Source organism: Pseudorca crassidens, chromosome 19 (assembly GCF_039906515.1).
Source record: "Pseudorca crassidens isolate mPseCra1 chromosome 19, mPseCra1.hap1, whole genome shotgun sequence".
NCBI classification, from domain to species: domain Eukaryota; kingdom Metazoa; phylum Chordata; class Mammalia; order Artiodactyla; family Delphinidae; genus Pseudorca; species Pseudorca crassidens.
The window spans coordinates 10,947,435-10,963,932 of NC_090314.1; the positions used below are offsets into that span (position 1 = coordinate 10,947,435).

Sequence of the window (16,498 nt, forward strand, 5' to 3'; positions counted from 1 at the left end):
TGCAACTCCAGCTCTTCTCTCCCAGGATGGCAGAAACCCAATAAAGCAACCTCAATCCTTTTTCTTTTTTTTCTGTGAAATTTATTGTTTCCACATTAAAAGATTTTTTTGAGGGGGAGTATTTTTTTTTAACCACGTGATGATCCTACACAGCTGCCCAGAGTAGGACACCATCATAAGTCTTTAACATGCCATATGAGTTCTGAATAAATAAAAGCTACAAAGCCCAAGTTATATACAAATATCTTAGGCAATAATGTTTACAAACCTATGTACAATAAAACAAATGTAAACAGTAAATGCAGCATGAGAGTAATCAAAGGATGCACAGGGACAACCACTTATGGTCAGTCTGCCCCCAGGGGCTGGCACCAGCCAGCCCCTGGAATCAGGCCACTCAACCCTTCCTAACACAAACGGACAGGCCCTCTGAAAACAAAACAAAAACACTCTGAAGGTGTCATTTAACTGAAGGACCAGAGAGCTGGCGAGGAGGTTGCCACCACCCCCTGCCCCGAGTCTCAGGCACATGGAGGAGGAGGAGACGGCAGGGGCGCAGCCCTGCACGTGCCCAGGTCCCAGAAGCTCCTGCCACCTGGGCTCAGACAGGCATTTTGCTGCTCTGGGAGGCTAGTCTATGGAATGATAACTGCTGAAGTAAAACCAGAAGGTGCAGAAAATGTTCCCTAATTCAGTGACCTTCCTGACTCTTTGCCAGCAACAGGCCCAAACCATGGGGGTGGAGGTGGGGGACACATGATCCATGAGCACTGCAGATGCTTGGGTGGGAGCTCAGGAGGAGAGCACACGTCGACCTGATTTGGGGGAGAACCTCTAGAAGATCTGCAATGTCCTAAACATAACTAAATCCTATCAGTACAGCAGGGAGGGGGCTATGAGGCAGGTGTGATGAATGGGTACTTCTGCATCCAGTGACCAAGTAATACGTGTATGTATCACCTTGTGACCCACAAAAGTGCAATCATGTGAAACCAACGGCACTACGGCGAGAAGAGAAAATAGCCAGTATTGATGTCGCGCAGAGTCCTGGGGCTGGGCAGGGCCCAGCAGCCGCCACTGCATGCAGCCTGCCCTCTGCCAGCCGTGGGGAGGCAGACGGAGGGGCACGAGCTGGGCCCGGGCACCGAGGGGTGAGGCGTGGGTGTCCTGGGTTGTTGCAGGAGGGCGGGAGCCCCGACCTGGAGGCCAGGCACTCACACGCTGAGAGGCAGCATACCCGGTGCCGACGACGGGCGCGAGGAGCCCAGACCGGGAGGAGGAGAAGCCGGGTCAAAGCCGTTTACTGCCCTGTGGGGGTGGCCAGAGCAGAGAAGGAAGGGAAGAGAAAGAGAGACTGTCATTTAAAATCACTCGACACACAGCAAAATTCATTTGCTCTCTACAACTATTCCTCTTCCCGGCCTAGAGCAGAATCCTGATGGCCCAGGGGAGAGAGCTGCCTAGAGAGCATGAGCTGGTGAGAGACTTGAGAAGCCTGTGGTCCTGGGGGTGATGACACTACTGCTCCCTTCTCGGCAACTTCATCACACTGGCCGTGGCAGCCACAGCCCTGATTGATTTCCCAACAGAGCAGGTTAAACGTCTACCAGTAGGGAACTACCTAAATAAATAAGGGTACAAACCAACAATGAAATGTCATACAGCCATTAAAAACACATTCCAGGGTTCTTAACAGCACGGAAAATATTCCGAATGTAATTAACGCTAGGTGGAAAAAGCATCAGGTTACCAAACTGGATATGCTCCATAATATGAAGGCAAAACAGTGAGTAGTATATATTCTGGACTACAGCCCCTTACACAGCTAGACATTACCACCCAGAGCTACATCTAGAACGTGTGGACACACACACGCACCCCCACATATACTACAGAAGGAAAATGGAACAATAGTTACTCTTCTTCCCCGAGTTGTGGGTAAATTTTATTTACTACTTTATACTTTTCTATTGTTTTCCAAATCTCCTACAATGTACAGGAACATCTTAAATAAGGGGGAGAAAAATAACTTTTTAAAATTGTTCAGCAAGCAAAGACAGATGGGTAGGCTTCTCTGCCACCTTGTGAGACACCAGCCCCGCCCAGCGCAAGCACCTGCAGCCAGGACCCAGCCCCGCCCCAGCCCCAGCGCCCAGCAGCACAGCCTCAGGAAGCAATGAGGGAATGAGTGCAAGGCCTGCAGCCCCTCTCAGGACACCACTGCAGCCCTTCCACACTGACAAACTTCCTAGGAAAATGTGTCCCACTCACAACTTGGGAGATGCCACCAAGTGCAAGGGGCCGGACTGCCCCACACGTACCCACCACTGTCCCCACCGGCCGACTCATCAGAGGGGCCCAGGGAGTTGAATACAGACTCATGGACAGAGGTTCTCTTAAAAAAGCAAAACACAGACACATTCCCCACCAAGATCAAGATGACAGTTTCATACACTGAAGAGGTGAGGGCAACCTCCTGGAGAAACAGGCATGCAAAGAGACTTGACTAATGACCCTTGACTACTTTGAAGAACAGTTAACATCTGAAGAAACTAACCTGCGTATAGATCTTGAGTTGGAAATCATGCTACCCGCACAGGCCAAGAGCAACAGAAGGGGCTCTGACCAGTGCAATCTCCCCCTGTTGTCCATTTTCCACCTCAGTGATGCACACTCAAGATTTTCTCTTTTCTCTTTGGGCTGGGGAGGTCTGATATTTGAGCTTCATCACATCTGAAAACTTTAACTCATCCCTCCCCATCCTCCAAGGCTGTATGCCTTTGCCTCTTCTGGGGACAGAGCCCACATCCACATGCCATTGTAGCCCTCACATAATAAGCCATTTGTCTGTCATTTGTCTGCCTGGTCCCAGAGCCCTGATGCCTGCCTCTCCTAGAACCTCAGGGAGAACTAACTAGGCAGGCCTCACAAACAGCTGCAGCTTTACACGTGTGGACATCAGATTCCGAGCTGCACAGAGCATGGCAGAAGGCAGGGCTACAGACAGTCCCCAAAACTCGGCAGAAAGGGAGCACTACTGGGTGCCAAGAAGAACCTGGCGCCTGTCCCACAGGCGTGCAAAAGCAGCAAATGTGAGGATGGCTCCACGTGCAGGCTTAGGACTGAGATTCCTGCATCTTCAGGAATGGACCTTTAAGGAATGTTAAGTTCATCCCCATTGTTATACTGCCAAGGAAACAAAAGCAGGAGAAGGTCCAGCCATTCACCTGAGTGCACCCTGTGAGCTTGTCAATGGGGAGCTGGGCCCACAACCTGCCTCCAGATGCCCAGGCCATTATCCTTTCTCAGTTTCCTCCTGGCCCAGGGACACCTGACAGGCTCCAGTGAACAAGCACGTTGGTGCTCCCACTGCAGGTTGCTCTAATGGAAAAACTAAGCAGTGTGATCCAAAATATAAAGGGAAAACAAGAAACTAGATAACGTAGCTTCTCTGTGTGGACAGAAATGGGAATTCTGGATCTGAAAGTTCTATGGGAGAGAGAGAGAGAGAGAATAACAATCCCCCAGGGTCTTACCTCGCTCCCCTCTTGGAGTCAAGAATCAGTAAGTAAAAGACCAGGAAGAAGGAGAAAGCTGAACCTAGAGGCAGAATTATCAGTCTGGGGAGGTCCTTTGAGGGAACCGCAAAGCTGTGCAATGAGGAAAGGTTTCCAAGAAAAGAAACATCTCCATACTCACCACATTTGGTTTTAGAGAGCAGCAAAAGAGCCGAAGGGCAATGTCCCAGTGGACAACACAGGACTGAATGGAGAAAAAAATGGGCAGGGATGGAGATACAGATCTGGGAATCATCTAAGTAAAAAAGGTTCCAGAAGCTATAAAATTTCCTGATCATACCACAAAAATCTAGTTTAGTAGGAGTCTGAAAAATAGAGAATCCAGCTAAGATAAGGAACTAAAGGTCAGCTGTAAATGGCAACAGAAGACGTGAAAGAGGGAAAAGAACCAATGCATGTTTAGAAGCTGGTCAGGAGGATAATAAATTTAACACAATATAGATAAAGCATGGGGACTAAATCTGTCAAAGCAAGAACAGGTACACCTGAGAGGGCAGGAAAGAAAAGGAAGAGATTGGGCTAGAGCTAATTCAGGAGAGCAGGCAGACACACTCCAGACCCCAGTCTTCCAGCTATATGGATAAATGGAAGCTCAGCACAGCGCCAGTCCTCGGCCCAGGCTCTGCAAACTGAAATTTACATTCCTGAAAAGGAAGGCAGCCCTTATACACGTCCCCATCTACCATTCCAGTGTCCTGAGGGAACACAAGCGTGAGCACAGAGGAAAGTCCCCACACAGCAAGAATCCAATATCATTAGTGCTGCTTTGAGAAAACAGAAGACACTGGGTAACAGGAAGCACCCCAGGCCCGTGGAGGCAGTCATATGCGGGTCCCAGGGCCTGGCAGTGACCCCCAACCCCCCGCCCCAAGACGGCTGGCGTCATCTCTACCACACTCCCACCTGTAACAGGAGTACCATCAGAGCACTTCACAACCGCCCCAGGACCACTACAGCTAACTTGTTTTTGTTTTGCACAGCTGAACCAATAATAATGGTGCACAGTCAAATCAAACAGGAACTTGAAAGCTCACTCATGGGCTGGAAATTGGTTAAAGCAGTCAGCCCCATGCAGTTAGTAAAACCAGTTTGTTAATGTTAACTTGTCTTCCACCACACACCATGATTAAGAATGAAAGAGCACAGCAAACAAGTTCAGTTACCCATGAACAACGTGGGAAATATAACTTTTTCTTGCCTAGTAAAAGAAAGGAAAACATATTAAACAGTAATACAAATACTATTTTCACACCATGCCCTAAAATTAGTTTACGTTCACCTACACCCAACCCAAAAGAAATCAGACTGGCTTACAAAATTAGGACAAGTGATACGTAAGAAGCTAAACAAAAGCTATGGAGAAAACAAGAACATTTTTGAGAGAACTCAAATGACTGCACTGCATGTGAACTGGTGTCCTTTTGGATGAGTGATATGAACGGCTGGTAGCAGTTGGAGGAAACAGCAACAAAAGGGAAGTAGGCCCAGCAACCCGCATTTTAGGGACTGAAGTGATCAGACTAGATAAAATCCTGACTCCAAGAAGCCCTCAACTAATCAGAACTTACAAAATATTTTCAAATCCCATAAAGCAATACATAACAATAAGGCTTTATGTTTACGTGGTAAGGCGTTGCTTCATCTCAAGATTCTGAGGGAAGCAGGAGCGCACAGTGTATACACACACATTCAATACGTGCACACGCACGCAAACCAACTTTGGCAAACTCTCCCAAACAGTAACAGTGCTACAGACAGACTCCTTGGAGTGAGAGGCAGCAGGCAAGTTCTAGAGCCAAAGGCTTTTTTTAAATGGAAAGCTTCTTCTCATGCTGAAACTACAAGCTACACTTCTACAAGAACTGTCATTTATGCTTTTAACCAGCCAGGTCTAATAATGGTGCTGGGAGTGGGGATATTTACCCCTTCCTTTTGCAGCAGGTATATGCCATCATGGTTTTTATCTAGTCACCAGGTGAGCAGGAAGGAAGGCCAGAGGTAAAAAGCCAGGCAGGCCAAAAGGAAGCCAGAATCAAAGCAAAGCAGCAAGGAAGTAAGAACATAGCAAAACCCACACGAGAGTTATCCTCAGGAAGATGGCAACTACAAACGTAACTCGAGCAAGAATAGGTTAATATTTGAGTGTGCATATACAATCCATTTACCATGTAAACTAAACACTTGAGAAAAAGCCAACCCACAAAACCATATCTCATTCTTAACAGAAAGAATACAATTAAAAATTTGTTCTGGGCTTCCCTGGTGGCACAGTGGTTGAGAGTCCGCCTGCCGATGCAGGGGACACGGGTTCGTGCCCCGGTCCGGGAAGATCCCACATGCCGCGGAGCGGCTGGGCCCGTGAGCCATGGCCACTGAGCCTGCGCGTCCGGAGCCTGTGCTCCACAACGGGAGAGGCCACAACAGTGAGAGGCCCGCGTACCGCCAAAAAAAAAAAATGACACTCCTCAAGGTTGCCTGGAACTCCTAAACATGTGGAATATTAATTTTATTCTTACCACCACTGAGGAGCCCCAACGGTTAGAATACAGTTCTGATTTATATGTTGATATTTTAGAATGTGCTTTTAATGAAATGTGTATAAAGAAAGCCCTGATTTATATATTATTTTAGAATGTGCTCCTTAATGAAATACATATACTTCAAGGTAGAATTCTCTTAAGGGAGAGAGAAAAACCAGAACACTCCACTCCACAAGGATGAACAACAAAAAGCTTTTTAGAGTGGACTATGTATCAAATCAAGGCCTCCACAAATGTGCCACTGTCACTGAGGAAAGCAGAAAATACAAGTTCCTTTAAGAAGTTGTGAAAATTTCTATACTGCTTTCACAGAACAAGGACAAGCTGCCTCTATGACTCAAAGCAGAGACAGTGGCAAGGGACCACTGGTGCCTCAGTTGCTGCTCCACTACCAGCTACCTTAAGTCACACAGTCAGCATCTCAGACCATAGGTCCTAACCAGTTACCTAGACCAAGGCACACCCATACAAGAGTATATGCATGCAGCATTTTGTTGGTTTGTTTTTTTTTAATTGAGTAGAACAATATGTACTGACACGGAAAGATACTGGCAATATAAGTCACCACAGGCATATTGTAGAGCAGTATTTAAAGTATCCCAGGGACTTCCCTGGTGGCACAGTGGTTAAGAATCCACCTGCCAATGCAGGAGACATGGGTTTGAGACCTGGTCTGGGAAGATCCCACGTGCCGTGGAGCAACTAAGCCCATGCGCCACAACTTCTGAGCCTGTGCTCTAGAGCCCGCAAGCCACAACTACTGGAGCCCGCGTGCCTAGAGCTTGTGCTCCGCAACAAGAGAAGCCACCGCAATGAGGAGCCCACGCACCACAATGATGAATAGCCCCTGCTCGCCGCAACTAGAGAAAGCCCGTGTGCAGCAACGAAGACCCAATGCAGCCAAAAAAAAAAAAGAATCCGTCTGCCAATGCAGGGGACACAGGTTCGATCCCTGGTCCGGGAAGGTCCCACACGCCATGGAGCAACTAAGCCCGTGCTCCACAACTACTGAGCCTGCGCTCTAGAGCCCACGAGCCACAACTACTGAGCCCACATGCCACAACTACTGAAGCTCACATGCCTAGAGCCTGTGCTCCGCAACAAGAGAAGCCACCGCAGTGAGAAGCCCGCGCACCGCAACAAAGAGTAGCCCCCGCTCGCCGCAACTAGAGAAAGCCCGCGCGCAGCAATGAAGACCTAACACAGCCAAAAATAAATAAATTAATTAAATAAATAAAATAAAGTAGCCCATAAGTTTTTAAAAGTGTATAGCAGATGCATAAAAATATGATTTTGCATGCCTAGGAATAACTATAAGGATGCAAAAACAGTGTGAAAACGGAAAACACTTTTTACTTTATATACTCTGTACCAACTGACATATTTTTTGTATTAAGGATGTACCACTGCTTTAATCTTACAACAATTTTTTTTAATTCTCAATTCCCCAAAAAACATCTTCACATTATACAAAACTTGTATCTCCTAAACTGTACTTGATCCAGTGGTTTTATATTTTTCTAAAATCTTCAGACAGAAGGTTTGTTGAAGAGTTCACACATACATGACCATCATGTTCTCTTCTACTCTTAACAAATATTTGCCAAGAAAGTCTACTAGCCTGCAAGCACCTTGAGCACAAGGACTGCATCATAGTCATCTTTAAATCCCCAGAGCCTAACACAGCTGCCTTTCAAGAGTCTGCTTCCCAGGACAGAAGCTTCAGAGTCAGGGTTCCCAGGGCAACAGACTCCATGGGGACTAGAAGACAACAGACTTCATGTCCCCTAAGATCTCAATGATAACGCTTCAGGTAGGTTTATCAAACTGAGTTTATCTTTTCAAAGTTCAACAAGCTCAATTAATAATGGGCAACTTCACTACCCAAAAAATTAACGTTTAGAATTTCCAAGACTTACCCTTTGTCGAAGAAAGACGTGTGCCCTGATCGAGAGAACTTCGTGCCGTTGCTATTCATCACCCCACAGTTAACATTCCCTGAAATATAGGATTTTCGTGATGCTTGGTCCTTTGCAAAATTCCTGCAAGCTGCTAATTTGGATTCTAAAGCCTACAAAAGGAAGAAGGAATGATTTGGTTGTCAAAACAGTAGCTGCACATAAAAATTTGCATTTCAAACCATTTCTATTTCAAGACTCAAATCTTATTCTCTCAGTTGATAATGGTGGCTGTTTAAGCCATATCAATCACCTTTCTAATAGAAAGAGGGAATATTTATGCTGACTCCCTTTCTAATGAACTCAGAATATACATTTCTCTCAGTGTTACTGAGGGATACAGATATAATCCTCACCTTACAACTAAGAAAAATGTGGCACAGTATACAGAGATGTATCCCAGGTCTCTTGGCCCTATCCACCGTTTCTTTCTAAGTTGTGGACTGTTAGTTGGCTAGTTGGGTGTGTGCGTGTGTGTGTTTTGGGAGCAAGCATTTTAAAGAATGCAAAAACATCACTTGAAAAATTTTTAAAGCGGCCAATTCTTTCTTTAGGGCTTCAGGTTAGTCATTTCTACTGTATCAGAATGGATAAGTTCATTTACAACACCTCACATGAAGTTAAATGCTACTCTACTTCTGAGAGCACATTGTAAAACGTCTAATACCCTTCGTCTATAATTAAATAATTCACCTGAAAATGACACCAGTCCGTTAGCATTTACCTCTAAACTGAGTGCCTGCTTAGCACCTGTCACCACAACACCTGGTCAGTGCCAGGCTCTACAAACCGACAGATGACATGAAGAGAACAGAAGTTTCTCATCAATTTCCATTGCTCACAAATATCACCAACTCCCCCTTTCCCACAAACACTTTACCAAATCAAACCCCTCTCCCCGAAAAAAAAAAAAAAGACAAAAAATAGTCCAATCCTATTATCCATGACACTAAGGAATGTGGAATACATAGATAAATTAAACCCACAGGGACTTCCCTGGTGGCACAGTGGTTAAGAATCTGCCTGCCAATGCAGGGGACGTGGGTTTGAGCCCTAGTCAGGGAAGATCCCACATGCTGAGGAGCAACTGAGCCCGTGCACCACAACTATTGAGCCCACATGCCACAACTACTGAAGCCCATGTGCCTAGAGCCTGTGCTCCACAAAAAGAGAAGCCACCACAACGAGAAGCCCGCACGCCGCAACGAGAAGCCTGCACGCCGCAACGAGAAGCCCGCACGCCACAACGAGAAGCCCCACGCACCGCAATGAAGAGTAGCCCCCGTCACCGCAACTAGAGAAAGCCCGCACGCAGCAACAAAGACCCAACGCAGCCAAAAATAAATGCATAAAATAAATTTAAAAAAATTAAATCCACAGATAACATATTCCACTCTGAGAACCCTCCCCCCATAATTTCAACAACGGCTATTAAGACAGAGCAACAGAAACAGACTGAAACTTCTTTCTCTTCTCCTTTCTTAAAACAAAAGTACCATGACCTAGTAAAATAACAACGAAAGAAGGAAGAGAGGTAGTGACCTTGTAGGACAAGCTCTGAAAAAGCATTTTTTCAGCATCTTCTTAAATAGACACATACACAATAAAAATTGAGAGCCATTAATTTCCTATATTCAAGACACTCATTTATTTGTTCTGATATTTGCTGAGAATCTATCATATAACAGGCACAACTTGTATCTGAGGTGTCAGTGAGACAGCCTAATGCAAGCACTGGGTCTGGCAGTCAAAAACAGTGGCCTAGCAATCAAGATTTAGACCATATCCACACCAAGTAGGAGATGAAACTGTGGTTGTGAAGAAGATCAGAAAGGTAAGGACAGAACTCTGAGCAAAATCAACACCGAAAGGGTGGGCAGATGAAGACCCAACAAGGTGACCAACAGGAACAGGCAGGAAGGCAAGCAGACGTGACACAGCGACACAGCATCAGAAAAGCAGAGAAAAGAAGGCCATTTCAAAAAAATAAGTCAGTGTTGAATGTTTCAAGTAAAATTAGGACAGAACAGCATCCCTTGGATTTGACAGCACTGAGATCATCAGTGAGCAATTTGAGTGGAGTGAGCAGGAAACATAGCCCAGACTAGGCTATCTGGGGAGTGTGTATGCCATCAAAAATGCTAACAATAAATGGAGACATGCTTTCAAAAACTTGGCTGGGAAGGGAAAAGAGAAACAGAATGACAGCTAAAGAGAGACGCAGGGTAAAAGGAAAGAATAGCTGCTTTTATTTTGCTCTTAAGGTTTAAAAAGTGTATAATATGTAATATATAAATATTAGATATAAAGTATAAATAGTAAATATAAAGTATATATATGTAATACATTATATATAAATATTGCATATAAATATTAAAACATATAGTAAAAGTCTGAAGATACAGGAGACATAAAGATGAGAAGGCTGGAAGGAATGAGATCCAAAGCACAGAGGGACAGAATTAGCCATGGGAGGAATGTGATACTTTTACCACTGAGATAAAAAGGAAGAACAGCCACAGAGGTAATAATAGGAGAGTACTAAAAGAAGGTTAAGAGAGGAAAACAAAGTTTAAATAGATGGCCTTGATTTCTCAGTGGAAGAGGATGCAAGAGTGGGAATGGGGCTTCCAGGTGAAGTCAGCGGACAAAGTAGTGTGAAGAAGTAGAAAATGAAATATTCATAAAAGTATGCAGGGGCTGGAGGATAACAGCAGACCAAAAATTCTAACGACACCTTAGAAGACAAACTGTCAGCTGAATGTGTAAACAATGCAAGGACTCTAAGTTCAACTTTCGTGCACCATTTCTAAATAAACTACTTAAGGTACTAAAGCAAAACAGGGAACAAAGATGACAACATGGGGTCCAGGAACAGGCAGAACTAACCCAAGAGTATAATGAAGAGAAATTCAAGGCTGACAGCAGTGCAGCAGCCCTAGAAGCATATCAGAGCACTCAGTAAATAAGAAGCCGGAAGATACAAGATATAGCAAAGAAAGTGTATGTTTCTTCCCTCCACAAGAAAACAAAGGTAATCAGAAATGCTAAGTAAGACCCATGATAACAAAAATATCCAATGATATACAAATTATATATGCATACAAAGGCTGAATGTAATTTTAAAAAATAAAAATGGTTGAATTCATTGAAATGACAGGATTTTAGCTTTTTTCTTTTTATTTATTTTATTGTGATCTTGTAAAAATTGTTTTGCAGTGAAAATAATAAAAAAGATGGCCAATTTAAAAAAATGTTAAGAAAAAAGACATACATGTCAACTGTGATACAAATATGAAAAAACCTAATATGGTTTTGAGTAAATAATAGGTAAAGAACAAAATGCTTGAAACACCTGTTGAGCAGCACAAGTAAAATAGCCCTAGAGCCCAGCTCCTCCTCTATGATTATTCAGTAAATAATACACATGTAGGCATAATATTTTAGGTGCTGTTGACTAATTTTCAGAACCAACCAATGGAGAGCTCAAGAAGGGACAGAGACACACACACACAACAGGGAGCTGAGATACAGTCTAATAAATTCATAAACATAGTTTAAGCATGTTATTTAAAGTTATAAAAATAACCAACAGAAGAACAAAAAAAAAATTAGGAGGATGTAAGTTAAATTCCTCATCTTTTTGCTTAAAGTTGTTAAAATACTGAAAAGCAAGCACATTCCTTCAAGTTATAGGTTACAACAAATAGGTTACACTATTACAACGCAACTCTTACGACAGCTAGGTTAAAGAAATTATGTTAGGAGTAAGGGAAGATTGCTCTATGTATGAATGATTTGTACACATTACTTTTTACAGTAACTTTAAAATGCAGATTTAGAGTTAATCTGACGGTCAGACAATAATTTTATGAGCCAGAAAAGGTAACAATAGGACCTTCTATCTTGGCCTCCCATTTCTTCTTTATGTAAAGTATAATGCAATTTCTGCTTTTTACAGAGTCACACGCACACAAAAATAAGTGAATGGGCAGTGGATAGTGGGAAGTTTCAGGGGTAGATTATTGAAAAGAGAAAAGTCACTGAGGGAAACAGGAAAGAAAACTGACTAATGCTAGAAATGCTAACTTTATAGTGGCTTAAAAATCCACAAGGTCATATGACTGTTTCCTGTGATCTGGATGCAGGAAAGAAATCCAGTTCCTTGACTGATCCAGGCTGCAGGTCTCCTCCATGGCCAAAGAGCCCATGAGTCAACAATGGCAGAGTAAGCGATCCGTGGATCACAGATGAGTAGGAACAAAGTGAAAGCAAGAGATAAGTGAAAAATCAAAACAAGAGTACTGCTCTCGATAAAGTCAAAGTGTAGGTATTACACAGAGTAAAAAATTGAATAAGCACAAAACCAAGTTTAATATTCCAAAAGCCGAAATGTTCTGGAATGCAAGGTTAGAGCCAAGGAGACAGCACAGGAGTTGAGGGGGCCAAGCAGCAGTAAGACGTGTATGACTAAGAGAAGAAATTCATGTCATGAGCCAATGCGGAAGTCCTATGAAGAAAAAGCCCGGGGATGACCAGGAGGACAGCAGGCAGAGCAAAGAAAAGGATCAGAGGGCGGTATAAGACACACAGCCTTAGAGGAAGGAGGAGGAATCACGATGTTTTAGTAACAGCCATGGGGAACATGAAGAAGGCCCAGTGGGAACCTGGGAGCTAAGCGCAGGGACCCTCTGCAGAGGCACTGGCAAGGCTGAGCCCTGGAGGTGTTCACAGTCTCAGCTGGTCACTGGATGCTCTTGCTTCTCAGCTTAATTACAGACTTTAACACAGGAAGGTATCCTTTTTTCTTCCCTCGCTGCAAATTAAGAAATAATTCATTACCTTGGCAGCTGAAACACCTAGTGATAAATAATTAAAGGCTTACCCCTACTTTCCGTAAGAGGTCCCCCACGATGTTTAGTGCTGATATCCTAGCTGAAGGAGTCAGTGGACTGGTACCAAAGCCGTTTGGTATAGCTAGAGAAAAATAAAAGGTGAGTGATTACTCTTGCAGTTCCCTTTACATTTGGGTTTTGATATTACAAAGCAGTATACGCTCAATGAAAAATCAGTATAGTATTCCAAACTGTGGATAAAGTGGAGATACCACAAATATCTCCGTTGGATGTTTAGATTATATCCAATTTTTCATCATTATAAACAATGCTAAAAGGACATATACCCTTAAAACATCTAGACAAGTATTTCTGGATTTCCTGCCAATTTGATAGTCACTTTGTTTTAATTTTTGTTTCCCTAATCAAAGAGTCATTTGAATCTTTTTTTCTGGAAGTCATCTGTTTAATCTCTGCACTTTTTTCTACTGGGTTGTCTTTAATCAATTTGCAAGGGCACTATACACTATAGATATTCACCTTTTCTCTTATATATGTTGTACTTCCCAGTGTGACATTTATCTCTTCAACTTTGTGGTTTGGGGGGGAGCCTTGGGCTTCCTCACTGCAACATAATAAAAATGTTCCCCACATTTTCTCCTAATGTTTTTCTAAAAAACTTTTCACCACTTAGATTAGTAAACTCATCAAATATCTAAATTTTTCCCCTCCAAATGGATATCTAATTGTCATAATACCATTTAGTGAAAAAGATTTATCTCATCTGAAATGGCACTAAAACCACACACTGAATTCTCTATACATTTCAAGTTCCATTAAATTATTTGTCTATTCTACCAGAAATATGCTGCTTTAGTTATTATAGTGTTAAAATATATTTCCTAAAGGGCAAAGCCTCTTCTTGTTACTAACCTATTTCAAACTTTTATTGACTATTCTTGCACATTTACTCTTCCAGAGTAACTTTATTAAAAATAAAGTTTTAGGGGCTTCCCTGGTGGCACAGTGGTTGAGAGTCCGCCTGCCGACGCGGGGGACACGGGTTCGTGGCCCGGTCCGGGAAGATCCCACATGCCGCAGAGCGGCTGGGCCCGTGAGCCATGGCCGCTGAGCCTGCGCGTCCGGAGCCTGTGCTCCGCAATGGGAGAGGCCACAACAGTGAGAGGTCCGCATACCGAAAAAAAATAAAAAATTAAAAATAAATAAATAAAGTTTTATTTTTATTTTATATTTGGCTGCATTGGATCTCTGTTGCTGCACGTGGGCTTTTCTCTGGTTGAGGGGAGTGGGGGCTACTCTTTGTTGCGGTGCGCGGGCTTCTCATTGCGGTGGCTTCTCTTGTTGTGGAGCACGGGCTCTAGGCACACGGGCTCAGTAGCTGTGGCTCGCGGGCTCTAGAGCGCAGGCTCAGTCGTGGCGCACAGGCTTAGTTGCTCCGCGGCATGTGGGATCTTCCCGGACCAGGGCTCGAACCCGTGTCCCCTGTGTTGGCAGGCAGATTCTTAACCACTGCACCACCAGGGAAGCCCCACAGTAACTTTAAAATGAACTTCACAACTTAAAAAACCTATTCGAATTTTTATTAGAAATTTAAACTATTGAATGATTTGGGGAAAATGGATATTGCAACTAAATTAAGTCTTCCTATTCTGAATCATGGTATTTAACATGATAATTATTCACATCTTCTTTCATGCCCCTCAGCAAAGGTTTTCAGTCGTGCACATTTCTTCAATTTATTTTTGAGATATTAAAGCATGGCGGTTAAGAGCTCTGGAGCTAAACTGCTAGAAACACATCCATCTCTGCCATTAACTGTGTGACCTTAAGTAACCAAATGTGAAAGGGGGCTAATAATAGCACTTAAACCATAAGGTTGTTGTTAAGTTTAAATTCATTAATAAATTTTTTAAATGCAGACCACACAGTAAGTGCTCAATAAATGTTACTATTATTTTTATCTGCTTTCTACAGAGTTGTAATCAGCAGGTAAAATGCTTTTATTGCTGCTGCTGCTACCCTTGTCCTCTAGAATATAATCACACTGAAGGTAGCAACTTAGTCTTATTAGACTACTATCCTCCCCACATCCTGAGTAATACTTGACACATAACAGGTGCTCAGTGTGATACAAATAAACTGCTATACTTCTCTTGGCAGCAATTTCTGGATCTTGTTTTTCCCTATTCCCCTCGAATTTTATATTTTAGGTATTATTAAATCTGTACTTTTATGGTAAGTTGTCTTGAATGCTTTTTGGAAACAGGCATTTTATCAATAAAACACAATTAGAGCTAGACCACTTCGTAGAGATCAGCTCTTCAATCTTGCCACTGATTTCTCTAACCTCTGGCTTCTCACTGTGTCTGTGCAGACTTTCTTGTCATGAAACGGCAGCTTTTAGGTCAGTGAAAGCTCATGCTATCAGTTCCAATTGAAAAACATGTCTGACTGGACAAATATTACTGCCTTAGGGCTGACATTATTGTAACTGTGCCAGAGCAAAGCTGTATGTCCTACTAACACCCCCTTGAGGTTCCAGACTATTCTGATTAGTGCTCAACTAAAGAACTTTCAGAATTTATCTGCATAATTCTAATTAGTAACATAAAAGCAAAGCTTTGTTAATTCTCAAATGCTAGTAATTCTAAGGTCCTCAAATACACAAGCAGCCATTCCGGAAAAACGAGAGCTTCTGATGACTGCTGTAATCTATATACTGCCTGCTCTGTATTCTCAGCAGCAGAGTCAGCACATACCACTACAATCAATAACGTAACTATACAGAATTTTCACATACCTTACCTCAGCTCATAAAAAGACGAAAATAGGGTGACTTATCTATTGAAGGGCTACTGAGCACTTGAAATGTGGCCAACGCAATCAGAAACTCAATTTTAAATTTTAATTCATTTAAATCAATAAAAATTTTAAATTTAAATAGTCACATTGGAGTAGCTACTGTATTGGGCAGCACAAACATGGAGTGCACTAACCACCCAGACAGAAACCTTCTCGTATCACTCTGAAAGATAAAGTCCTATATTTTTTAAAAAAGTGTGAAGAAAGACAGCTTCCACTGGGGGAGAAGAAAGTATGGGGGGTGGGGTGTGGAAGTAGCTGAAATATGATCTCCAAGCTGCAAAAACTAAATAAATCTCAATTGAGAGCTTCAGGGTTCCGTTCTTAACGTTCTATCTAGTGGCTACTAAATCGTTTTTCAGCTTACCTGGATTTAAAAAACACCCTGACTGATGGCAAAAGGCATATTCTTTCTGTACTATTCATCAGTTACTCTGAACATCACCTATGAAAATGGCAGCTACTGAGGCATGTTATAGAATGGACATGTCCACGCAAGCCAATCTTAAGACAAGTCTGAATGGTAACTCAGTGAGTCTCTGTACTTTCTGTGTATAAAGCCTTCTAGTCTCCCATGATATGTCAAGTGGCAAAAGAAATAAAACTGCATTTAAATACAATCCCAAACACAACACCATAAAGCAACTATACTCAAATAAAAATTAATTAAAAAAAAATACGATCCCAAAACTTGTGTGTAATAA

The 16,498-nt window shown here is 42.9% G+C and overlaps 1 protein-coding gene across 5 annotated transcripts in view; it reads right to left on the reverse strand.

The window, feature by feature from the left end:
* Positions 1-16,498, reverse strand: part of NDEL1 (nudE neurodevelopment protein 1 like 1) — a 50,346-nt gene that overhangs the window by 16,999 nt on the left and 16,849 nt on the right. For 2 of the 5 annotated variants that reach the window (XM_067717137.1, XM_067717140.1), the window contains exons 7-8: positions 12,962-13,053; positions 8,038-8,189 (exon numbers count right to left, since the gene is read on the reverse strand). In XM_067717137.1, coding sequence (XP_067573238.1) covers positions 8,038-8,189; positions 12,962-13,053 — 244 coding nt within the window. Of the gene's footprint in view, positions 1-58; positions 1,309-4,699; positions 4,777-8,037; positions 8,190-12,961; positions 13,054-16,498 lie in introns of those variants that run through there. The other 3 variants (XM_067717138.1, XM_067717139.1, XM_067717136.1) reach the window with 3 other exon arrangements.